Consider the following 27,145-nt stretch of genomic DNA (forward strand, 5'->3'; position numbering starts at 1 on the left):
TGACCTGCTGTCACACTGCACTCAGATGAGCTGATTAATCAAACTGTCCCCATCTTGCTCTTCCTGACCTGCAAAGTCCACAAAGAAATCACCACCCTGATGTTTATTTTCCTCATCCACTCTCTTCATAACGGACAATCTCAGGATCTTATATGCTGTGGTCCCTGTGTGGACCTCTTGATTAAGGGTTAGTGATGCAGCGATGTTGTTGTAATTTATTTCAGCCCCATGGTTGCATGATCGTGACAGATGCAAATAGAGAAGATATTAGCAGAGGGTGTGAAGACAGCATGGGTGCACTCGAAAGAGAAAAACATCCTTTGATTACGTCTCATAAGAGGGAGGGCTGATGTGCTGTATGTCACAAAACTGTTTGCATGTATCTCAGTTTTAACTATTCTATGCAATAAATATTTAGCATTTTACATTATAGAGCATTATTTCTATAAACTTAAAATCAAGATTAAAATAATTTTAATAATATATTTACAAAATGTTTAGGTACCTTGCCATAAAGTAACAAATTCACAAATGTGTCTTTATTCTCACAAGCATAAAAAAAAGTTTAAAGAATTTTTTTTTTTCTGTTAAAGGTGAATTTAGGCTGCCAGACTAAATTTTCTCATAGTATATTAATTGTCAGTCCAAACTCAAGATCCTCCGCTGCTATGACACGTTCATCAGCAGCTGATTTAAAACTTTGGAGCTTTTGAACGGAATTCTCACTGTGTGACTTCTGCTATGACCCACATTTAAAAGCCAAACAATTAGTTTGTACATGAAATGTGAGTGAATACACAGGCTAATGTGACATCGAAGTGCCATTTTTGATTACATTTAATAATAATAATATGAAAAAAAAACATAAACCAAAAGAAAGACGGTAAAACAAACTCTGGCGAAAAGAAAACACAACAATCTGGCCAAAATTTGCATTTTTATTTTACTTTTCAGTCTGATCAACCCTATCACCAGATGAGAACTTCTATAGTAGACATTCTACCAAACCCCGGATTATAGCCAACATTTAATTAATTAATTTAAATAAATTCTCACTTTTTACAATATTTATGGCAGCTCACTATGGTTAAGGTTGGGGAAAGATTGTAATTAGTTAATAGAAACAAAGCCAGTTGAAGGGGCATTCCATTGACTGCACATGTGTAGATCAGTCATGGTTAGTGCTTCTCAGCAGTAGCACTAACAGGTGTATAATGTCTTCTTGGGCTCTGGAGGAGCTTTGTCAAGTTTTGAATAATAACCTTGGTGATGTCATCAGAGTTATCATAGATCAAGCTTGAGACAACAGTTTTGAATCTGGAGGTTTGAATGTTGAAAGATGTGAATCCAGGGAGGATTTAAGGCAATATACACCACTGAGCTGTTTCTATAAGAAACTAAAGTCAGGATACATTGGTTTCTGTTGCTTCAATCGACCATTCTCTTTTTAATCTCTTGCAAGTCCCACAGCTTTATGTAACAGCCTTACTAAAGCCTTTAAAATACAGACAGATCAGAGGCAGAGAGACCTCTTACTAAAATCTGATATAATGTACTCATAAATCGGGGGAATCAGGAACAAAGGCCAGTCTCTTTTGTAGGCCTGTTTTAAATTAAGGCCTGCTTCTCTCTGCAGGCCTGGTAAATAAAGGGCCACTATTTTAGAATGCATGGTAAGCACAAGAACATAGTGTATGTAAGTTCTGTCATTAATTGAGATACGCAGGCTGTGGAGGAATAATATCTTAAAATCTGGCTGGCTGGCAATAACTCAAAAAAATATATACCAATATTATGGCTTATTTTGTCAAAATGTGTCAAACGTCCACAAATAAAGGCAAGTGATTCCATAAGTGCAAGGTCATATGTAAATGTAAAAACATGGCTGTGAATCAGGTATTTCTTGACTAAGAGATAAAACATATTATCTTATGCTAAAATTATTTAATTGGTGATTTATTAAACAAAAATAGCCCTATGAATGTACATGGATTTAGATCATGAAATAGAACATCTTCATATAAACTACAATATTTTGATGGGACATTTTTAAGGATTTTATTTTCCTACATCCATACACTGATATGGATGAATTAATGAATACATTCATTTTATTAGAATTAATCACGCTTATAAAATAAAACTTTATCCTGCAGTTTTCAGGCTGTCATTGACTCCAGTCATAACACATAACCTGCTCAAACCACATTTCACACACACACACACACCAAAATTGTAATGCAATTTTGTTACTGAAGTTCCAGAAAATAAAATGCAAATGAATCTGCATATCATTCCATGTGAACGTTAGGAGTTCAAGAACAGCTGATGGCGCTAATCCTCCGGTCGTTGCCATTCAACCCTTGAAGAATAAGAGGATGTCATTGAAAGAGCATCAGTCAAAGCTGAAAGGATGGAATGCCATGTGAAAAACAGGATGGAAATGTGACATTTCTGTTTGTTTCATGTATTGATTGGAGGAATGTTACAGTCTCTTTGTCATTCCACACAGATCTGATGTTTCCAGTTCTTCAGTAGAAGCTTGAGTGATGTTTAAGTCATATGCTTGATGTACATCATCATTTATTTTCTAAGTCTGTTTGCATTTTTTATTTATCCATACAACTACTTTTACACCTCAGAGAAGTGTAAAAACCTTTTTTTTCTCAATATAGCAACTAAATTTCCATTGATTCCACTCAGGTGTTTTTAATGTGCAAATTGAACAGACACATCTGCATGCACACAATATCAGATTGTTAAACAGAGGATATTTATGTGCAAACATCATCAGGAATTTATTTCTCATGCTGTGTTATATAATCAAAAAATGTATAACAACGAGCTGTGTTGTTACCTGGACTCTGCACGGTGGTGATGACAGTGGTAGTTGTGATGGTGGTGGTAGTCATCTCCTCTTCATCATTATGCTTGAGTCTAGGCTGATCTGGCCTCACTACATCTTTCTTCCCCGCAGCAGTAGCAGCAGAGGGGATGATGGCAGTGTGTTCTGGATCTTTTAAATCTGTGCTGGTGGTTTGAACGGGGGTGTTGGAGTGAGAAGTGGCTGCTAATGTGTGCATGACAAAGGTTGTTTGCATGTTGGAACTTTCAGCGCTCTCATCTGAAGCCCTTTCACCACCGTCATCCAGTGGAGTCCTGGATGGGGGGGCGGAGAAGGTAGGCTGAGAGCTGGATCCTCCGCTGTCCTCGAAGTAGTAGGGGCGACCGTGAGGGCCGAGCGGGGCCTGGTGCTGGGGGGCATTCCTGTAGAGTGGGTGGTGGTTCGGGACGTTGAGAGGTGGGATGGTGGTAACCACGGGGGGCCTCCTACCCATGTCCTGGGTAGTGGGGTACAGGCTGGCCCTGCTCTCCGCAGGGCGCCCCAGGGTGACAGACAGACCATCCTCTGATCCTCCAGAGGCTGCAGAGAATGAAAGACAATAATAGAAGTGGTTGGATGGATGCTGATTCATACCACAGACTCTAATCACTTGGACAGGTGCAGAGATTTCTGGCTTCACTCTCCTGCTCGCTTTGGCTCCAAACCTCTCTATCCAGAGCCATTAACACACTGCCAATCCCATTTTCAATTGCTTAATGATGGAGGATGGTGCTGCAGCAAGCAACCAGTCTGGGTCATAACATATCTCTGCATGAAAGGCCAAAAAACAAAATCACGTCCCAAAGCAGCGTTATTCTACCAATATTTAACATTCAACATGGTGCCATGCCACATTTTTACTAAACAGACAAAACAGGCTTTGGCGCAGTAATTTCTATTTGTTTCATGCTCAGAATTTCCATTTTTACCTTTTGTTGCAAAGAACAGCCATAAAATGTCTCTCAATGTCGAAGTAAAATACTCAAAAATCATAAATGACTTATTTTTTTATTTTAAATTATATACATATACACACACACACACATATATTCAAATGGATGTAAGCCAGATGCTAGTACATACACAACATCCCAGACAGCCTGGACCCTCACCAGTTTGCATACAGAGCCAACAGATCCACAGAGGATGCCATCTCCACTGTCCTCTACTCAGTCATCACACACCTTGAAAATAACACCTACATCAGAAAGCTGTTTGTTGATTTCAGCTCAGCACATAATACAATCTCCCCCATAAAACTGATTGAAAACAGCACTCTGGGCTTGAGTATCACACTCTGGATATTGGACTTCCTCACAAACGGACCCCAGACAGTTCGGATTGATTGTCACACTTTCTCAACTCTAGTGCTCAACACCGGAGTCCCCCAGGGTTGTGTGCTCAGCCCCCTCCTATTCACGCTGTACACCCATGACTGCAACCCCCAACATGGAGAGAACTCTGTTGTGAAGTTTGCTGATGACACCACCATCATCAGCCAGATTTCAAACAATGATGAGAGTTCATATCAGGAGGAAATCAACAATCTTGCAGAACTGTGCACAGAGAACAACCTACTGCTCAACGTCAACAAAACCAAGGAGCTGATTGTTGATTTTAGAAAAAAGGAGGCAAAGACACACACCCCTGTCTACATCAGAGGAACTAAGGCGGAGCTGGTGAACAGTTTTAGGTTCCTGGGAATCAGCATCACAGAGAACCTGTCATGAACATCAAACATCTCTACCCTAGTAAAAAAAAAAAAAAGCTCTGAAACAACTGGAAACATCACAAGTTGGTATGGGATGTGCATGGCCCGAGACAGGAAGGCTCTGCAGCAAGTGATTACAACCGTCCAGAACGTCATCAGTACCCATCTACTGAGCATCAGTGATATCAGTGAGGTGATGAGCCTGCACAGAGCCCAAAGGATACTAAAAGACAAAACCCACCCCGACCACAGCCTGTTCACCCTGCTGCCATCTGGCAAGAGATACAGAAGTATCTGCTGTCATACCACCAGACTACAGAGCAGCTTCTTTCCTCAGGCTGAGACTCCTTGATTCATCCTCCATGCTCCAATATAAAAAATAGTTTTATTTTTATGACTTATTATTTATTAATCCATTTATATAATTTCTGTTTTTGTGAGTAGCATGAACGGACTACAAACTACATTTTGTTATACAACCTTGTGTTGTAAAATGATAAAAATAAATTAATCTTGAATCTTGAATTGACCGATAATGTCACAGTGTTAGATGTGGTAGTTATCTACAATCCATAGTGAGTAAAGACACTTAAGAGGAAAAAAAGATGCAACATAGAAAAAATGAGAATTGATTAAGACAGACAGACCACGCATGACGGTAGCAGAGAAGGCCAAAAGACTAGAAAACTAGTACCTTGATATTATGTTTGATTTTTTCTGAGCCACAGCTTCAGCTGGCCATTGAAAGAACATAAGTATTGAATTTCTCTAATCTACACTGTATTCATTTCATTCTTTTGATACTGTTAGAGAGACTGACTGACAGAAGATGCAATCTCCCCTTCTGGTGCCTCTGCTAACCTGACTGATTGTTCTTCATATAATAAATGCTTAATTAGTTGTGTCACAGAACATGTCTGAAGGTCTGGACACACCAGGATTTAAAACAGCAAAATTTTGCTTTGTGTTCTATTCATTCAAATGGAATCACTGCAATCAGTGGATTTGCTTGCAAGGGTGAAGTAAAACTGCACTAATTCAAATTTGAGTTCAGTTATGGTGAATTTTGACATGCAAATTTGTGCCATTGATCAACAGCAAACCATCTTGAAAATGCTGACCTTTGAGGGGATGATGAGCCAGAGAGGAAGCTGTTGTAGCTTATTAGCTGTGTTGCACAATTCACTTTAATTTAACCTCCACTGTTGGAGTAAAGTACATCTTTTGAATAAAATGTGTGAATCGACCAAGCTTAGCTAAGGAGCTAACAAGTTCTCAGAGAGAATTATTTTCCCCGTTCAATATCTTTTTATTGAATTAATGTAATTGAAGTAATGTTGAATAAACTGCCAGTTCAGAATAAACAGAATAGTAGAGTGAAAATAGAGAGAAACTCAGGGAGCTATTGTGACTGACTAGGGGGAGTTTAGCTGACTAGTCTATGAGCACAAAACTAGTTGTGGGCCCCTATTGACCTCTGTCTACATGACAGGGGCTTAAGATTAGGTTCGGGAGCCACCTTTGAGGCCTCTACCATTTCAATTTTACCAATAGATTTGTAAATTTCATTCACACAAACTAACTGCCACACAGGGAACAGGGGCTTGGAGAGTCTGGGGCCTTGGGTCCACTTTGCCTGGTTGGTAATCCAGCTTTGGTATTTGTAGTGGAGAGCAGAGATTTACAATATTGTGCAGTACTGACTTTATGTTGAGTTTAGCAGTTGCTGCCAGGTGGAAAACTGGGGGGACTGACTAGACATATCTATCATCTCTGCTATAATGACTAGTCTTAACATCTGTGTAGTGTTTACAGTATGTCTACTGCATGCCACTGTAAGCTGTGCATGTGTGTATAGTATAATATCATAATATAATATTTTCTGTACCACTTCGTTCCTCTACACCAGAGACCATTGGATTTTCAAATACTGTGTCACTGACTCATCTCTGTCTGGAAATTTAAGTTTTATTTCACAGAGCTGCAGTGATTTTGACAGCAGAAAGTATAACTTCATAGCCAGAGAATAAATCTGAAATTCAGTCACCCTCTTTATCTCTCCCTGTTCACGGCTCTGCTTCACTGTACTTCACTCTGACATCAAGGCAGAGAGGACGTGTCTCATGCTTCTGGATGGAGACGGGAGCATTCACTCACTCAGCTCTGCACACCCTAAAGCAAAGTCATACCATCTTTCAAAGCTGAATTTTACCCATATTTCCTTCCAACATTTCTTTATGTGGGAGCAGTGCATTAGTGCTGAAACACCACTGTGAATCAATTGGCAGACTGAAAACCTCTTGTAAAACGCCAAACGGTACAACCCAAACAATTCTTGTAAATTGCTCACATTAGTGTCTTCTTCCCTCCCTATCCTCCTCGTAATAAGACTTAATATTCATTCCTGAGGAGATTTGATGAGCCGCTATAATTCTCCCAGTGTAATGATCAGCGCTCCCCTCCCAAGTGCACCTGTGAGATCTAATCTGAGACCCCTTCAGGAGGCTATCATCCGCTCAGGGAAGTCTTATGTTTCTTTAACAATGCTTCATTTCCACCATAATAGCTCCTACTCTCTGCCGGCTAATAGCTATCTGCTTCAAACAATCAGGGTTTATTGTAGCAGTGCCACTTCCCACCCAGCACATCGCTTCTCAAACACACAGGGCTCTTTCCACAAAATCAGACACATTGGCAGGTAAATCTACAAGGAAAAAAAAAACTCTTTACCCCGCTGCTAGAAGATGGGAAAGGTAATGTACACTGAGTGAGCAGTGTGCTTTGTCAGTTCCTTTGGCTCAAAGTAAATCAGATGTGTAGATGAAACATGACAGATGCTGTTTAAGGAAACAGATTTGACAATGTATCAATCGCCAAGGGTGTGGCAATGGTTTCAAAAATCAAGGGACATAATAAAGCAATAATAAGAGTTCTGCTTACGACTACATTATAATGTGTTATAAACCAGTTATTAAATGTTTGTATACTGCTTACAAATGCTAAAAAGGGGACTTTAAAGTGTTACCCAAGACTTTATCAGACTACGTCTAAAGGCTAGAGTGTTTCAACCTGTACTAAACAGCTACACTAGACACTGAGGTGAAAACCCAGCAGTCATAGCCTCCTCCTGGCTGCATCCCTGACCTCTCTCCAACAATTCAGAGTCTTCGCAGTCCTGGCATGATATAGTGTGCAAGTGAGGATAACGGTGCACACTTTAAGAACGTCTGCCCTCAAAAGCATTCATGGTGTTGAACTTGGCTGTGGCAGAAGTAGTTGTGTGAATGATGTGTCTGTGTATAGTGGGCGAGGTTGTTAGACTGAGGCTGGGAGAAGAGGGAAACCCTAACACATGGGGTTCATCAATTTGAGGTAAATAACTAATTGCAGTTATTCTGACCAATATTGAGATTGTGATTTAAATCCTCTGGCAGCACGGTGGTGCAGTGGTTAGCACTGGTGCCTAACAGTAAGAGAGTTCTAGGTTCAAATCCAACGGCTGGCTGGGAGTTTGCATGTTCTCCCTATACCTGCGTGGGTTCTCTGTGGGTACTCCAGCTTCCCCCCAGACCAAAAACATGTGGGTTGGTGACTCTAAATTGCCCGTAGGTGTGAATGGTTGGCTGTCTCTATACTTTATGTTAGTCCTGTGATCGGCCTGTCCAGAGTGTCCCCTGCCTTTCAACCAATGTCAGCTGAGATTGGCTCCAGATCCCCCACGACCTTCTAGAAGATAAGCGGTAAAGAAAATGGATGGATTTAGACCCTAATTATTTTCAATCTATTAAACAACAGGCCAGTTTTTACGGTCTACATATATTAAACAACATATGATTGTAACATAATCAAACTCATAATTCTAATAGAATTAGATTTAATGATGTATTTGTTGTTCAGGTCCTGACACTTTCCTGACTCTTTTTTTTTAATCTGTCAGTTTGAGAAAAGTCAACATCTACATGAACTTGCTTAGTTTACTAAAGAAAAACTGATGAATTTAGCTTATTACTGTAAGATATATTAGTGGCATACTTGAAATGAAATAACATTAAAAATGGAGTTATATTTGATAACAGTTACATATTTTATCAGTTAGCTTATGGTAATGGTGAAAACTGCTGGTCTGCTGGAAGTCCAGATTGAGTTCAGATTTAATGTTATAATCTTAAAATGATGATATGATGTGCTTCAAGGTATAAGTGGGAGATCCCAACAACTCTGTTCACCAGATGTCTGTCATTTAGTGTTACACTTGATGATTCGCAAGCTGCTTGCTAACTACTTTCTTAAAACTGACATGAGATGATCACCTGCATCATTTATGCAGAAAAATACTCACTGTGCATTATGAAGAGCAAAAAGACACAGCCCACTCCTTATTTTTTGTTTCTTTATCCACAAGACCATCTGTAGCCAAGGTCAATAAAGACACAGGCATGGAGAGAGCATATTAACCAACCAACAGCAACAGCTACATGCTAAAAATCATTGGGTTCAAATTTTACCATGAAACCTACTCAAGCCAAGAGGTTGTTTTGGACCAGTCTTAGTGTTAATTTTTATTTTACTGTGGGGTTATTTACCCAAACTAATCTATTTTTCTCTTTTTAAACTTACATGTCACAGTTTGTTATTGATAGTTAATAACTTTGTATCTTTTTAATGTCATATGCACATCATTTTGTACAAGTAACAATACATTTATGACAGTTTTACTGACTATGTTGACCCAAACTGGGTAAAAATTTAACGCAGTGATTTTTACTGTATATAATTTCTTTTTTGTTATTTTGGGTAACTGACAGAATGAATGTTAATTAACTACACCCAAGTAAATTTACCAGTGTCAGTTGTCATTGTAGCTGGTGAACAACAGTTTCCCACCTTAAACTTTCACTTATAAGATGTTTTTCATTATTTAAGTTTTAATAAAAATCATGACTTTGGCACTTTGAAAATTGCACTCTTTCAAATCACAGTTTCAATATAAAAATATTTATACTTTTATAGAACTTTCATAATTCTTATTGGTGCATAAAGTTTGGTGATGTCATTCAATTCCCATCATCAACCTGAGCAGAGGGCTAATCAGCCACAGTGATTAAAAACAGCTGTGTTGCTTTGCAGAGTGGCTGTCCACATGACTGTGTCCTGTAGTCCAAGTTGGGCTGTATCACAGAGCAGTGCTTTCTGTGCACAGTGAGGTAATGAAGTGAAGCTGATACTTAGGCCACAGTTATTTAACATGATATCAAACACTGGGGTTATGAGCTCTCTGCATACAAATTATTAGAATAATCCTTAATGCCACTTGGTTGCCAAGATGCCAAAGGCCTGCTTGTTTTGCAAAAAAATGTTTGACAGTTGAATAGTTTATATCAAAGCAGCACATTAACACAGACCCCAGTCTATGTGAAATGTTCCTCTCCACAAAGGATATAGCATGTGCTGTTGCTTTCTCTTGCTTTCTCTCCACCTCACCAGCAGTTTTCTAGTCTTTGTGATGCAACAAGAGGGAAAATGTGAAAAAGGGCAAAGCACCTTAAGGGACACTTTGATGTCTTTCCGCTGGGCTGTCAAAGAGCCACAACAGAATTTAAGACTTCCTTTGAATAAACCATGAGTCCAATACAAATCCCAATCATTAAAGTTCAGAGGAGTTTACAGTAGGAGACAGAAGAAAGGAATCACTGTCCACTTCCACAGCCTGATCAGTGGATTAATTTTAAACACCCTTTATAGATCCACAGGCATTCATTGTACCATTCAGCCAGGAACTTAAAAACACCTCTCTGACTTAATAAGCATTCATATCTATTGTACATAAGATGTTTTTGTTCTGTTTAGAAAAAAAAGGGAGTCTGGACGTCCTCTGTACACATTTTCTCCTGCTGGAGTATTTACTTTTATTTGTCTTCCAAATGAACAAAATAGAGCACTCATTCAGTCACAGTCTCCATAGTGAAGAGCGTCTGGATCAAGCAGATGTCTTGCTGCCGAAGGACTAAAAACAGACATGAAAGGAGGAAGAAAAGCAAACTCCTTCTGTGGCTTTTAATAGAATTTCTTTGATTTCGGCTTCTCCAGCAGATTGGCTGACCACTTAATGTGTATGCAGCACAAGAGAGGATATGGAAGCACTGAAAGGATACCAGCAGGCCACAGCCATGTGCATCTGACAGGCTGTAACGATGGTGGTGGTAGGTCAAGTGTGTCTGTGTGTGTGTGTGTGTGTGTGTGTGTGAAGCTTTTGCACTTTTAAAAGATAATACAGACTAGCAAAGAATAACTTAATATATTTAGTTTGTCTCAATAAAAGCAAGCTGAATAGAATAGAATCGAACAGAATAGAGTGGAAATACCGGCAGAGTCTATAGCTGGAATGAAAAATAAAGTCTCTAATCAAGATGAAAAATTGAGAGGAGTTATCAATACTGTGATGGATCACATGGTAAATTAAGCACATTTCCACAGCACTAATTTCCTTCAGTACAACAGAGTCATGTCATACTCTTCTACTCTCACTTTCTCTTTTTTACATAAATACTAAGTAATGAATTAAATATTCACCAATAGTCATGTCTTCTTTGCTTTTTCAATCACTGTTAAGCTACTGTCAGCTAAACTCAAAACTTCCTGTATATTTCACATTAAAAGGCTACCAGATGAGGGAGGGATTCTGCACTTCACACCACTGAAAGGCTTGAAATGTAAAACATCTGTGCATTGAGTGAGCTTCATTGACAATTAGTTAAAAAAAAAAACTGCAAAGTAGAATTCATGAGGAAAAACAGGAACTCAAGTTCAAAGAGTTCCCCAACTCTAAAAAGAAAGTCTAAAATGTTCTCATTATTTGTATTTCTTATATTTTATTTTGTTTAATTGGAGCAATTCTTTTAGGGAAAATTGACTGGGAATAAATAACTGATGGTAACTCAAATAAGCACACTCTATAACTAAAGTCCAAGTGAGTTACTGTAGTTCTTTCCAGGAAAATTCCTCAGAAATTATTAGGAAATTATCATAATTATTAGCTTTCTGATTAAAAATCATAACAAGGTAATCAAAATATATAAAACTCTTGAGAACAACATGGACACCAATAATAGCTTTCAACAAAAATGGATTTCCGAAATGGGAGGTCAGCTGAATGAAGAAGAATGGAAGCAAGTATGCAGAGAAATTCATAAAACAACAAATTCTAAATATTGGAGGGAATTTCCATGGACATTATATTTATTATAAGATTTTTTAATTACTCCAAATGTACTTTGTAAAATTAACACATGAATGAAATCAGACTGCTAGAGAAAAGGTGGTGAGACAAAGGCAAACCACTCCTGTTTTCTTTTTCTTTCCTATTTTAAAATCATTTTGGCATTAAGTCATAGCAGGAATCATGGGTATTCTCAATATGGGAAAAAAAACAACCCAATACACATTATTCTTGGAAAATCACCACCAGAATTAATGCAGGAAACAGACCAGTGCCTATTTAGAACATTCAGAATCGCAGCCCTGAAGCAAATAACTAGGAATTGGCTAAAACCCTCAAGTCCATCAGTTCAAATATGGAAAGTAACAATACAAGAAATCTCAGAAATGGAGAGAATAACATATAGAATAAGAAATGAAGAGACAGCGTATACAAAACTTGGTTTAAGAGAATGAGATATGAGGCCATCAATTAACTTGTGAAATTATTTCAACTCAGACTAACAAAATAATTTCTAAAAGGACAGAGGAAGAGTAGACACACATACACACATAATGTATGTATGTATGTATACAATGTATGTATCCACAGATAAATACTTGTGTGTATGTATGTATATGGATACATGGATGACATTACAATTATTCAAAGATATTAAAAGATATTTAAAAAAAAAAGCCAACCATGTGTACGTTTTAAATCTATACACACGTACAGTAATCAATAATCTACAAAAATATGCAGAGGACATGATTTATGGGAGCAATCTAATGTCCAATGTTTGGACAATGGCCCTGGTTGTTGTAGTGCTGAATGAACTACTGTGGAAATGTACACCATGGCAACAGATACACATGGAGGCAGTGCTGAGTTTGCATTAACAGCACATTAGAACAGCAGCAGATCAGAAAAACTAAAATATTATAAAAGATTTGACCAAGAAAATCTTTACTGAAGATCCTCTTTACTTGCCTTTTCATTCTTTCAACCACATCTCACAGGCTTTATCAGGGGATGGGGTTTACTCACTTGTACTGTCCATGACTGACTTTTGTTACATTTAGGTCATCAATAAACTTGAACGCTCAATGAAAAATAGACTTAAAAAACAAGGAAATTACAAATATAAGCCTGTTGCAAATAAAGGCCTGGTTCTGTTGCAGTTGAAATTATATGATAGAACAAACTAGACCAAATCATGTAGAAACACAGAATATTTGAAGCATGTTTTTAGATTTTTATATGAGGCACAATTGATTGCAAGGCCGCCATCTCACTCTCTGAATACAAACCAGACTCTTAATCCAGCGTTGCCTGTAGCAAAATGTTACCCACTTTAAAATTTCCCTCACCGTATTGATCCTGCTTCTAACACCCGCAGCCAGGGACACTCATTCATGCAATCTTAATAATAGCGAGTGTAGGCCACCATTATATCCACACACAAGCCTCTCTGCCTTCCTGTGGTTCATGAAAAACTCAACACCAGAAATATTACAGGAGTCAAAAGCAGTGACAAAAAAGCTGAATATCTTTTATCTTACATCTGCAGCAAGTAAATGAAATGAAAAATGTTTGCTGTTAGTCATAGAGTCTTTGTCCTTGTTTGAGAAGTAAAAATTAAAACTTCAGATTAGACTTTGAGTGGTGTTTTGGATCACATGTTTTATATTTAGAATATTAAATGGCTACTTGTTCAATTTAAGTTAATATCTACTTAAAATGATATGAAAAACTTCTCATTAAAGTAATTAATACATCTAGAGTCCTACTGCCCCTACCACTGCTTTTACCACTGCCATAAATGCTATTAGTATAATTACAACTAGTAATACTGACAGTGCTATGACGTAAGCGCATTTACTTAAATACTTAAAGGAAAGGTTCACAGTTTATCAGGTCTGTATTAAAAATAACAGTAAGGAGCCCAAATGAACATTGAAACATGTTTTCTTGTTGTAATAATTCCTCCTGTTCATACTGACCATTGGAAGATCCCTTCACAATGCACTTACAATGAAAAAATCCACAGTCCTCCTTCTGTGAAAAAAATGTATTTAATTGTTCTTGTTCTTTTTGTTACTATACTTCCACCACAGCTCAACACTGTCTGAGGAAACAGAGGGAATTTGATGCTAAAAAGACTGTAAATGTGTCAGATATCCGCTTGATATGACTAACTCAGACTGATGAAGCCTCATATCAGCTTCACATCAACTTTTAGGTGCATTTTTGCATAAAAATGACACACTGTGGACACACTGTGGATTTTGGCCTCCATCACTTACACTGAAAGCACATTTGAAGGGGATCTTTTAATAGTCAGTATGAACAGGAGGAACAGTATTAGTAGTATTATTACAGTGAGGAAAACCTCTTTCACTGTTCATATGGACATCTGACTGTTGTTTTAAGACACACTTAAAAAAATGCAAACCGTCTTCCTTTACACCACTACATCTCAAAAGGAAATATTGTACTTTTTACTTCACTACATATATTGATAAATTCATTATAACATTTCATATTTCAGGTAATATTTATATATTGTAATATTAAGTAATATTTAGGTATATTTCAGTAATGATATATGATATAATATTATCCAAGAGGTTTCCTGGAAAGAACTATGTGATTTGGAACTAAATAGAGGGCAGCCAGACAATGTGTGATTGGTACACATCCATAAAAAGCCTAAAATGTCTACACAATTCAGTATATATAATGAATAAAGAATTATAAAGGTTTCCAATAATAAATGAATGATTAATTAATATTTATTTGGAAATATTTATTAAAATGAAGCTTTTCTTTTATGGGAAATCATATTTTCCCTACAATTATTACAAAATCACATGGTTCCTTTAAGGAAACAATAAAAAAAAAAAGGGAAATTATTTGAAAATTACAGACCAGTAATATGAAGCATTAACCACTTATCTGACAGCTGTAGATACTGGTTATTTTACACAGTAAGATTTTACATTAAAAACATAAACAGTTCATAAAATTTAATATATTTACTTCTAATGGTGTGTTTTTACATTATCATGTACCTCTTAATACAGTTAATTTTTCCCCCATTTGTACTCTTTATTTCTCTGCTTATTTGTAATTATTGTATTATTATTTACACTGATACGCCTTTTGGTACAGTTTTTGTTTCTTTTTATTTATAATATGGTAACTGCACTTTCATTTATGCATTGCACCATCATTTCCTCTGCTATTATATGGTGGCTCCTAAGGACAAAGCACACACAAGAGTTAAAGCACAAACATCACCAAATCAAGAAATGCTATGAATACCACAACACCACAATCATGATAGAGATTACCCTGCTGGTTGGTGTTGGCTGTCTTGGTGCTATGAGGCAGAATCTCAGTGCCTGCAGGCCTTATTCTCCTGAGAGCTGTTAAACAGTCTCCTTTCCACTCTGACACCTCTGGAAAAGGTCACTGTCTCATCTCCATAATGACCGAGGACAAAGACGAGGTGGAGTGGATCAATAGGCAGCTCCAGCCCATATCAGTGCAGATGCATTGATCTGCAGCTCAGAGAGAAGACAAGTGATGCTCTGTGCCAGGAGGCTGTCTGGCCTGTTTTCCTGGGAGCAGACAAGAGGAGCAGTGGCACGTGTGAATGTGTGCAGCGGGCATCCACTACACCTCAACGCTTATATGGAGACGGTATATGCATGCATATGACAGTGCGGGGAGGCATAGTGGGAGATATCTGATAGTAAATTTCACATGTAGAGTTTGACTGATCTGCGGTTTCAAGACTAGTATCAATGCACTCCGGCAACAGCACTGAGTACAATTAAAAACAGTTTGAATTGTATTGTAAATGGACTGTACTTGTATAGCGCCTTTCTAGTCTTCTGACCACTCAAAGCACTTTTACATTACAAATCACATTCACCCATTCATACACTGAATGGGTACAGAGGCTACCATGCAAGGTCCCAACCTGCCCATCAGGATGGCTGTGCCATCAGGAGCAATTTGGGGTTAAGTATCTTGCCCAAGGACACATTGACACACGGACTGGAGGAGCCGGGAATCGAACCGCCGATCTTTCAATCAGTGGATGACCTGCTCTACCTCCTGAGCCACAGCCACCCCATATTATTCTAACCCTTACTGAAAGATGACATTACTGACAGCAACAAACAGCAACTACAGTTAAACTCACAGAAAGAATGAAAATCATTTCAACAGACACTTTAGTTTGCTTTAGGCCTTGAGCCGGCTATGATCACACTTGCCTGTAGCCAATATTTTCTCATCATTTTGTGAATATTCCAATTCTTGAAATTTCATTTTTAAACTTAAAAGTATGTATTGATTATAAATGAGACAATTTAAGTTGGTTTTAGGATTACTCATCAATACTATGTGAAGAGAAAAAATGAATGTTTGAATGAAACGGAATGGTGGAAAGTGCAAGATATGAAATGTTATTTATGGTTTTATTTTACACACATTTGAGAAACAAATATCATCAGAAAAATCATGTTCATTTCATTATATAGTATAATAAATTGATTTTTGCTTCCTCAAGAGTTTGGACCATATACTTTAGTTATATAAATTAATGTTTTAGTTGATATAAGTACAAAAAGATGTTAAACATGTATACAGAGGTGACCTCACTATTATCAGAGGTAGACAACAGTGGCTGGTAACATTATTTTTCAAAAAGGATCAACCCAATTTATGGGGAAACCCAGAGGTGAAGTGGTAATTGGGAGGTTTGGGAAAAATGCTGGGGACTTGGTTCCATTCTGGGCTGATTACTGTGAGTTGACTCTGGTGCAGACAGTCTGGCCAAGTTCTGCAGTGTTTAACACACTGTGATAATGTGGACAAAAAAAATTGGTGCAGATAAAATACTGATTCAAAAAGAATAAAAGCACATAGCGGGCTGCAGCTAAGTGCTACAATAACAAATATATTCTGTGCAGGTGATCAGTGCAAACAATTCAGTGTCAAAATCCGACGAAACGAAACTGTCGAGATCGAGTTTGACAACTTAAAATGAGGGTTTTCTCCAATTTTCTTTTTTTTTTCACTAGCTGGCTGATTAGCCGTCTGCTGTGTCAAGTAAATGTTTGAAATAGCAGAGTTTCTGATGGACTGTCTAGCAGTTACAGACAGTTTGACTTCAGAGTCCAGTTACAAGTTTTTTTTTCAGGAACTAGAATATTTAGTTGTTTTTCAATCATCATTCAATCACTGAATGTGTTTTTGTGTTTAATAGAAATCAATTGTAATAAATATATAGTATTTAAAATAAAAAAAAAAATAAATAAATAAAATGTAAAAGCTTTGCACATGAGGGGCTTGCCACCTCCACCTCTCAACCACCCCACATGGGTGGACCACATTGGTAACTCCCAGGAAGGTGAGTCCCTCTTCACCCATGGGAGAATCCATCTATGCTGAAAGATATTTGCTTAACTCTGTTGTAGCGATGTCACCATGATGATTTATGTACAAAGTCCAACAGGGCAAGAAACACCAGCATTCAGCCAGATTCTAAACCATTTCATTTAGAGGTAAAACTGAAAGTGAGCCTGAAATGTCAGTAAGAATCCCTCACTGCACAGGAACACTGTATGAGCACAGCTATAGTGAGTACAGTAGGTCAAAGCTGAAACACAAAGTCAATTTGTCTAACCTGTGTTTCTTGCCATCCTTGACTCTGTTGTAGTAATGTGACCACCTTCCCAGATCTCTGCTCTTGCTGTGGTGAGTAAAATGTTATTAAAACCCGATAGAAACAACAGCCAAAATGATGAAAATAAGTCCAGAATTGAAATAAACCGGAACCATCCTTTTAAGAGCTGGAGTCCACATGGATGTGTAATCAAGGCAGTATGACTGAAACTCGCAGACTCATGTAATAATGAAAAAAATAAAATAATCTGCCAGCAGCTAATTGAAACTGTGTATCTTTGTCACCAACTCTGTTCAAAATCCTCCCTCCTGCTATGCCTTTCTTTTCCCTCCACCACACTTTGCATCTTTGCTTGTTTCGTCACAAACATTCACCCTTGAGCTACAGATTAGCAATGCCGGCTCTTTGTGAAGCTGTACAAAGCCCGAGCAATTAAAGGCTCTTCTCTCGCTTAACAAGCTCTAATCCAGACATGCTTTTATTGCATTTGATTTTGCTCGCTGCTTGTGCCAAAACCGCTGAGAGACAGGGACCCTGCTCTTGCTCTAAGTGTAGCAATAATCAGTGAGGATTCAGACTCAGCTCAGGTTCTGGCGGCTGTCACTTTCCCCGCCACGGATGGCAAACAAATTAATGTAAAAAAAAAAAACAAAACAGCCCTAGAGAGAAGCCTGGATCCACCTATCAAACAGCGGCAAATGGAAATTGTTTGGCAGCCTTACGCCTCAGCAATGCCAGGAACTGTGATTTAGAGGAAAAGTACTTGCTGAGACAACAGAATGCAATGCTCTCTTCTAGATACGTCTGACCTAGCGTAAATTCATTCTGACCTGTGGAAATGACTGAATGCTAACTGGGAACAGATTGATAACTGGATGTTGTGGCAAGCACACAGGTGTACATTGTTAACGCTGGTGAAGTAAAACAGAAGTGGCCATTGCCAGTCTGCGTGCTGAGATAACAAGGAGGAATTCTATTCTAACAGTCTTCAGCAAACCTGAAGAAGCACTATTAACCTGTTTAAACACAAGCTACAGGTTTGTTTAACACCTCTGCAAACCCCGACATTTAAGTCTCTACAAAACACAGGTAGCCCTATTGTATATGTATTGTTGAAATTATGCACTTAGATAATTATATGTAGACTCCAGGAGAACGGTGCTGCAAAGTGTAACATCTATGTACAAAAAGCATATATTTATGGATTCATGAGTAACTACCTGAGTGTCATGTTTGTTCCATGACTGTAATTTTATTCATTAGTGTCTATGTGGTTAAAAGCCTTTGTGTGCCATCTGAAGGTCAAGTTGAACTCCCTCAACATGTTTTAAGACATAAAAATACTCTGCTTTGAATAATCATCTGTGTCTGACAGTTTGGTTTTTGGTTTTGTTGTTTTTTAGCTTTAGTTGAACAGAAAAACAGAAATCATGTCAGTAGCTAGCTTCATTTGAAATTTGTTTAATACCAGTGTGGATACAGTAGCTACGTTTTCTAAAATGATACCTGATACCTAATGGGATGAATATCATGCCATCTTTTGAAACTGAAAAAAAGTTGAAACTCAGAGTTTGAAAGCTTGAAATCTAATAAAGAAAAGTTTTACAACTTTGAAACTAAATTTTCAAGGCTCGCATAATGTTTTTATAAGCTGAAAAGAAAATTCAGATCTTGTATTTGAATTCACAACTGCAGCACTGTTTTTTAGTGTTTCTTCCAACAAATTTCCAGAGCTTCAGATTTGTCACTGTTCTCCCGGTGTATTAGTTTGTTTTCCAGGCTTGAAATCTTGTAAACGGTGATCTGAAAACTGGTGCACATATATTGGGAAAAAAGTTTCAAATGTTGAAACTTGAGTTTTGAAAGGGCAAATCTTTATTTTGAAACTTTTGTGGATGTATTTTGCACTCGTATTGCGGACTGTTCTTTCAGAGCTAAGTTTATAACACTCACTTTTCAGAGATCTGACCACACAGTTGTGAGCTTGCGAATCATGTGATTTTTGGCAGCATTGTTTCTCAGCTGAAACAGAGGGTCTGGAAAAAAAAAGCCAGGATCCTGGAGGCAGGGGCTGAAGTACAGTCCAATCACATGTGGTATTTACTGGGTTAGATAGGATTGACAGACTGCTCCACCAATGACTGACTGCACACAGGACGCACAGTTCTCTGTGCTGTCTGGCTGTCCAGACTCTGCCAGCTGGTTGACAGCCTAATCTAATTACGAAAAATGTATCAATCTTCAAAGGTACTGCAGATTGTATGATCATTGAGAGTAATTTCATTATGTTTGATGTTAGGTTTTTAGGTTCATAAACTGTTTAAATTTGTAAATGTATCATTTAAATCAGGAATGATATGATCAAAAATAAGTAAATCAGATTGGTTTGTGAATGATAGTGAAGTGAATAATATGTTTTCTCTCCTTGACAGATATGCAATAGACACATTTCAGTTGGTACCAAAAAAGTACTGAGGTTCCAGACACAGAATCTTCCATTTCATGAAATGTTTCCCAACAGTGATGATGTATAAAAATATTATAACTACAGTAACTTACCAGTTCAAAATTCTGGCTTACATGGGGCTAAATGTTTTATACTTGTCAAACACAAAACTCAGTTTGATCATTTTATATCATTTTACGTATATTTACCATTTAGTGAATATATATCAATAGCTGAAAATAGTAATATTAATGATATCAATGAGCATGATGAATGCATCAGGCCTGCACTGTCCTCACTTTTGGCTTTGACCATCTCAGCAACCTCATTATTTTGCAGTGTGTTTGGCTGAGTCTAGAAAGTCTAGAAAAACATTGTGTTGAGCTCTAGCTATTATCTGACTGAAAAGCTATTTTCCCAATGGAGGCCTGGACCAAGGTAGCACACACTTACAACAAATACACTCTTATAATTATAAAAGAGTCTTCATCAGCTGAGGAAGTTTGCTCAGTTGTTGTTCATCCTCATGATCCATCCTCATGACAACTGACCAAACTCCACGTGCAAATGAAGACCCTGGGATATGGTTGAAAGCTCTGGAAAAGGTTAGTGGAATGAAGAAGTGTAACTTGAGGGACTGTTTTGTCAATTCATTGGTAAAGTTTGCTCATATGGGAGCTAAAATGTGATTAAAGTGTTGTTAAAGGGTCAGTTCACCCAAATTATAGTGATAGTAGTAATTATAGTAACAGCAAAAAATTATAGATTTTCTTTTTTATATAGTCATATTTGAACAGATTTACTAGAAATAGTTTGTATTAAAGAAACAGTTCCTAGGAAAAGAGTTGACAGTAAGGTCTAACCAGAGTATACTGATTCTGTAAAGGCACACTGTTGTTGACTGTCTCAAAAGTCATAGCCCTTTCAGACCAAATAGTTCCAGGATCTCTGGAACTCAGGAACTTAAGTAGGGACTAAAAGTCCCTTTTGTACACTCAAGTTTCTGCTTCTACCGCATTTGAAGAACTGTGAAGATTAAGCTAATTGAACCGATGATTTTGATTGATTAAAAAACAACGGCAGCATATGAAACGCAGTTTTCACACAAGAGGTTACAACACAAACAGCTTGTTTTTCATTGTCTATCTCACACTTATGACAGAACAGATAAGCTTCTATTTAACCAATACAAGCCACTTAACAGCTCACATTTTACTCTTGCTTTATGTGTATAATTGCAATTCAAAGAGTATTTTTAAACTTCAAGTCTAATTTTTCTGTTTTATGTGTATATTTACAGTGATTTTGTGTGTGTGTATGTGTGTGTGTGTGTGTGTGTGTGTATATATATATATATATATATATATTAAATCAAGACCATGATCTTTCCCTAACCTTAACCAAGTGCTGCCAGTGTCTAAACACAACCATAGAAACATTTAATAATACTGTTGTTACTAACAGGGGATATTGTACAGCAAGATGGGATATTTTGGTGGGAAAAAAATGAAATACGTTCTCACTGCACATTTTACTTATACGTCCAACATCAACATTTTTGCAACTTGCCAAATTTGTTAATTAACAACATTTCTCATTGTGAAAACAACACTCGGCCAGCGTTTCCTTCAATATGAATTTGTTGTGATTATAACTGTAAGGAGACAGGGTTGCACTGTCAGACATTGTTTTGTTCTTTGTCTTTACTGTTGCATGACTGATGTTTGAGTTTTATGTCATGAAAGTACAGGAGAGATGCAGAGGTGGAAGAAGATACTGAAACTAAGAATGTCTGTCTCCACAGTAAATGATCTGATGAGTGTTTGATGGCTTGTTTTTCTGCTTTAGAACGTAACTGCTATGGAAGAATCATCAAATCAACGTTTATTTTCATGCTCTCTCTCTCTCTCATTCACTCTCCATCTTTCTTGAAAGCTTGTCTGATTGGCCAGCTTCCAGAGGCTGCATCTCAGCCGACTTCCAGTGGCTCAGGGGGCTATGTCAAAAAAACTATAATAGTAGGATTTCACTTCTTTTTCTCGTTCTTTAGTTGAAATGTCAACTTCTCAAATCCATACATACATGTTTTATCCAGAATCTGATCTGAAATATGAGAGTAGACAACACACACAACTGTAGCAACCCTAGCAACTAAGGCTACAGAATGGACAGCCATTTATGGGCATGCGCAATGAGCTGACATCAGCTCGTTGGTAAGGTAGAAAAAACCTTGCAAACGAAGCGTTGGCTTTTGACTAGCAGGGGGCATTTGTACATATGTTAACCTCATATTTTACAATTTTGACTATGTTTAATATCCGACATCAAAACAGTATGTTCTGATGAGTATGAATGTAAGTCATTCATATGAGGCTGACTGCCATGTAGGTTAATAGGACAGGTATGTTTTCTTTGACAGCAACTGGTTACTAAGTTACTGTACACACAAACATCACCACTGACAGAAACATTTATCCTGACTGTGGTTTGACAGCTCTCAATGAGTTCATATTCGTCAAACTTCTGATCCGGCCTTCTGATGTAAACTCCCCCTCACTCAGACTGTCTGGTGGGCTGCACAGGATCTGCTGCCAGTCTGTCAGCTCCACTGCACTGTACTGCCAGTGTCCAGCAGCTACAGTCCATCTGTCACCTTGGATCTGTCCACCTACTGTCTCCATCAGTCCTGAGATCCAATACCATAACTGAACAAGATGTTCCCTGCTGACAGACTGCCACAAAAAAACAGTGTGCAGCCTCAGTGGCGGACGGACAGAGACAATTTGACTTCATCAGAGGCTGGAGGGGATGGAGAAAGGGTGAGAAAGAGAGACAGGCTGCAAGAGAAAACAACCAGCAGGAAGAGGAAAGGTAGATAGATACAGACAGAGACTGAGATGGAGGACAAGACAAGAAAGAGACAAATATGAATGGATGGGAAAAATTAGGAAGCAAAGTCATTACTTAGGCTGTGTCGGGAAGCCTCCAGCTAAGTAATCAGTGGCAGAAACCTGTAAATGTGGAGGAGGTGGTGGCCGTATACAAATGAGACGCTGACAAGCTGCAATCCAATTAGATGAAGAAATATGGGGGGTGGTGTGCTGAGATGGGACCTATCAGCAGCTGGCAGCTTTGGGGAAGATCAAGCACTTCACCACCTTGGCTGCTTTCTGCCAGGCAAACGTGATGGATTACTAGACTCACACATACCACAGACACACACACACACACACACACATACACAGTAAACTCATCACAGCCCGTACAAGACACACTTTCACTGTTGTAATCATGAATATTGGAGTGGCATTGCTCTAATGGCCATCATCCTCAGGAACTGAGATCGGATAAAAGGTCTCATTGGTCATATAAATCCAAATAGTAAAATAGTATAAAATAAATATGCAGGGATTTCACTTCTGTGCCTTAGCCTGTGGCTAAGTGCAAGGACAAGTCAATAAATATGTATTATAGTCATCAGATTTTGACTCTCACTCCTATGATCTTTCAGCCTGACATTCGCTGTGTTTATGTTATGTTGCCCTACCCAATCAGTGGTACATCATATACTGTATCTATACCACCAACATAATTTTCAGTAGATATGGAAGTTGTGGTAGCCATTGCTAGAAGCAATAGTCTTTCATGACAATCGCAGAACATGTGACCATTTATATCCCTTATATAACATACATATCCGTAAGGGTACAATAAAGTATATCTAATTGTATAGCAGCATAATTTGGACCCTTTAATCTCAAAAATCATAAATCTGTCAAACCAGAATGCAGAGACATCAAACACACACTGTCAAATTCAGAACAATCCACTTTTTTACAAAGATTGTTGTTTCTCCATCATCTATAATGGATCAGCATAAGTAAATCCATTTTGATATCATAGAAAACAACATTACTTATAACTTGAGATCTCGATTCATAATCATCACATTTCTGACCTTTTCTCCATTAAAAGTAATTTAGTCTTTTTACAGCTACATCTGTGCCTGTGCGTAAACCACATGTTGAGAAAATTCAGCATAATGTAAACAACAATCATTAATCATGCTGTCTGATACAGAACAATTACAATCAGCAAAACAATCAGAGTGATCAAATCAGTGAATATGGGGTTTCTGTATTTTGTTCTTTTGGCTCCATCAATACATTTTTGACATTACTGAAGCTCAGAATGTCTTATCAACATGGTTCTTATATCCCTGGAACCCTGACAATCTCCTCCAATCATTTATATATGGATATTTGTGATGGACTGAAAACGTCTAGATGTGAAGACAAAAAATTACAAAATTTAAATTTAGATTTTTGGGGTTTTTTTCCGTAAAAAAGTCTCCTAGAGCATGTATAGTACTACTCACATGAAAAATGATGGTTTTCTGAATAGCCTAACTTGTACTGAAAAATACGACATACAGCAGCCTGGCTGACACATATAGTGACACATCTCTCTATATAAAACAAAGAATCTCTGTCTGTCTGTCTGTCTGTATGTACGTATGTATGTATGTATGCATGTGGGTTTGTCCTTTGCGTATCTCGAGAACCATTTGTCTGATCTACTTCATACCCGGCAGGTGGATTGCTGGGGAAACGAGGAAGTGCAATGTCGATGTGTAAAGTTGTTTGGATGAGCAGTTCTCAAGATATATATAAAAATACCCCATAAACAACGTTGCCTCTACAACCTTGATTTGCTTCTTCTTCTGCCCGTGGAGTCAACGAGCAGAAATATGGACAGCGCCACTCTGCCATTGCAACCCACATTGTGGTCGGAGGTAGGATTACATCCGTAGTGATAAGAACTACCATAGAGAATGAATTGAAAAAGTTTAGAGAGTTATGATCTACTCCTGTTCCTCACACGCAGGAACTTTGTATGTATGTTCAAAACATAGGGCAGGTGCAGGATGTTTCAGGCATGTTTTGAACAGGCACTACAGTTCATTTGATCAGCTTCAGCATGTGAGGTTTTTAGGGAACATGGGTAAATTATAGCGTCTATTGATAGCCTGCATATGAGGTGTTTAGGGAGCATTGGTAAATTGCAGTGTCTACCAATAGTCTGCATGAGAGGCGTTAGGGGGAAGGGCACAAATCTCACTGGGTATTGAGAAATCAGCCCATTCCAAATAGGCACGTTTTGAACGGGCACTGCACTAGTAAGCTTATAAATGAAGGAAAAAACAAGCAAAAAAAAAGCTGGGTTTTTTTTTTTGTTTTTGTTTTTTTTGGCTAGTTGGGGACAGAACTTCACAAACAGAACATCATACAAAAGTTCAACATATAATATGTAAATGTAATAATGTATAATGTATAAATAGCTTATAATGTTAGTATGGCAAACAATTGCCTATTTACACATCTAGCTACCACAAAGTAACATAAGCATTCATTTGGAGTTGTGTTTCTGACAACCTGACTAAGATACATCCAGTATTCACTCTCCTTCTAGCTCTGTTTTAGTTTTCACCAAATGAAGGATACAAGTGGGTCTTTAGCAGCTAGATGTAACTTTGTCTGCTGTTTGTGTGTAAAGTGGTTTTATCAGAGCTTTTTCACTGAAAGCAGCACTGCATGCTGCTGCCGGAAAAAAGGCCAATTAAAGTTGTGATAGTGAGCCACACTGCACAGTTGTGGATCATGAAACGCAAACCAACTGGAAGATGCTACAACATTCATAGAGTTGAAGGAAACTGTAGCTGTTTTCTTGTTCCTGTTTTCTGCAAATTGTTATGCATTTGTTACTGTGAGTGATTTTTTTTGTCACACTGCGCATACTCAAGTTATTTAGCAATTGTTTTTATAGTGCAACTTTAAGGGGTTTTATTTCTGCAAGTTGACAACAACCTGTACAGCTGTATCAATTTGTTCCACACCTGTCAACATTTTTGTGGATACTTTTGTGTCACTGTTTTTAATGGATGTCTCTTGGTAGCTGATTGGTCGGTTGGGTTTTCAAGCGGGGGAAACAGCCATTCCCCCGTGGGCACCGGAACATGGCTAATAAAGACACAACTTGTATTTTTTTTAAAATGCTCCCTGCACCTAATAAATTCCATTAATAATCAAACTCCTGTGCTTCAATGTGTATATAGGACTACGTCCTGGAGTTGGATCTATACCAAATCTTTGTCCATTGTAATGTATGTGGACACACAAACAGATAGTTAACACCATAGGAGATCAAACTCAAAGAAGAAAAATGTAGACTGTATTTCCCAGCCAACCAGCCAACCAGTAAAGTGACATTTTCTCAAGTCAAACCTTTGCACTTAGTCTATTACTGGGTAGTTGCCAAATAACAAAAATGGAAACCTGAAAAGAAAAGTTGTGCTGGACAATCTGTCTTAACAGGCTAAAATTACAAATCTGATTTGCAAGAGAGAAGAGCAACATCATTCCCAGCATCAATTTACATTCATATTTGCATTTATTATATATATTTAAATGATATTATTTGACTAACAATGAGGACAGAATTTTGATGGACAGGTCAGTTAGTATTGAACATTCTGGTTCCCTGCCCTTCAACTTATTGATCTAATTTATAGCTGCGCTGATTCATATTTTTATATCAACAATAGAAAAAATGTGAGCGTAATGTAAGAGTTGCTCATAGTGCTGAACCCACAGAGCATTATCACCAACTCTGCAGCTACAGGACATTTTAGCTTCTTTTAGCAGTGTTCTGGTTTTGTGGCCTACAACTTTACTTTTTTGGTTCAGTCAGAGCGTTCTTATCAACCTAATTTGTAGCACTAACACTGCGCTACACCACCTGCCCAGCACCTAATTTCCTTTCACCCGCAAAAAATCAATAAGATTCTCATATACAGTAGTAAGGAGCCATAATACTGAACCCATATGGATTACATATGAGCTCAGTTCTAGCCCTGGCTTACTTAACCCACATTTAGCCCATGCCATTTTCCAATTTACTTTCCATGTGGTTAATCCACATGGAAAGGTGGTCAATAGTACCATTGGGAAATATCTCTCCAGAGAACATGATGATTCAAATTCTAACAGTGAAGTCTGGAGTTGCTTCCACAGCAGTGAACACAGCGAATACTAGACTCAACATTGTGGACTACTCCATTTCTGTGAGGGTCCTTTCATATAAATGACCTCCATCCTGTATGGGGAGGTCAGCTACAGAAAAGCACAGCTGGAGCTGGAAGG

General features: G+C 37.9%; 1 protein-coding gene across 2 annotated transcripts in view; it reads right to left on the reverse strand.

Annotated features, from left to right (window-relative positions):
- sez6b (seizure related 6 homolog b) overlaps positions 1 to 27,145 on the reverse strand; it is a 266,490-nt gene that overhangs the window by 145,593 nt on the left and 93,752 nt on the right. Inside the window, exons 2-3 of one of the 2 annotated variants that reach the window (XM_044353825.1) lie at positions 15,150 to 15,419; positions 2,858 to 3,424 (exon numbers count right to left, since the gene is read on the reverse strand). In XM_044353825.1, coding sequence (XP_044209760.1) covers positions 2,858 to 3,338 — 481 coding nt within the window. In that variant the 5' untranslated portion in view covers positions 3,339 to 3,424; positions 15,150 to 15,419. The remainder of the gene's footprint in view (positions 1 to 2,857; positions 3,425 to 15,149; positions 15,420 to 27,145) is intronic. The other variant, XM_044353824.1, reaches the window with a different exon arrangement.

The sequence above is a fragment of the Thunnus albacares genome, chromosome 6, assembly GCF_914725855.1.
Source record: "Thunnus albacares chromosome 6, fThuAlb1.1, whole genome shotgun sequence".
Taxonomy (NCBI): domain Eukaryota; kingdom Metazoa; phylum Chordata; class Actinopteri; order Scombriformes; family Scombridae; genus Thunnus; species Thunnus albacares.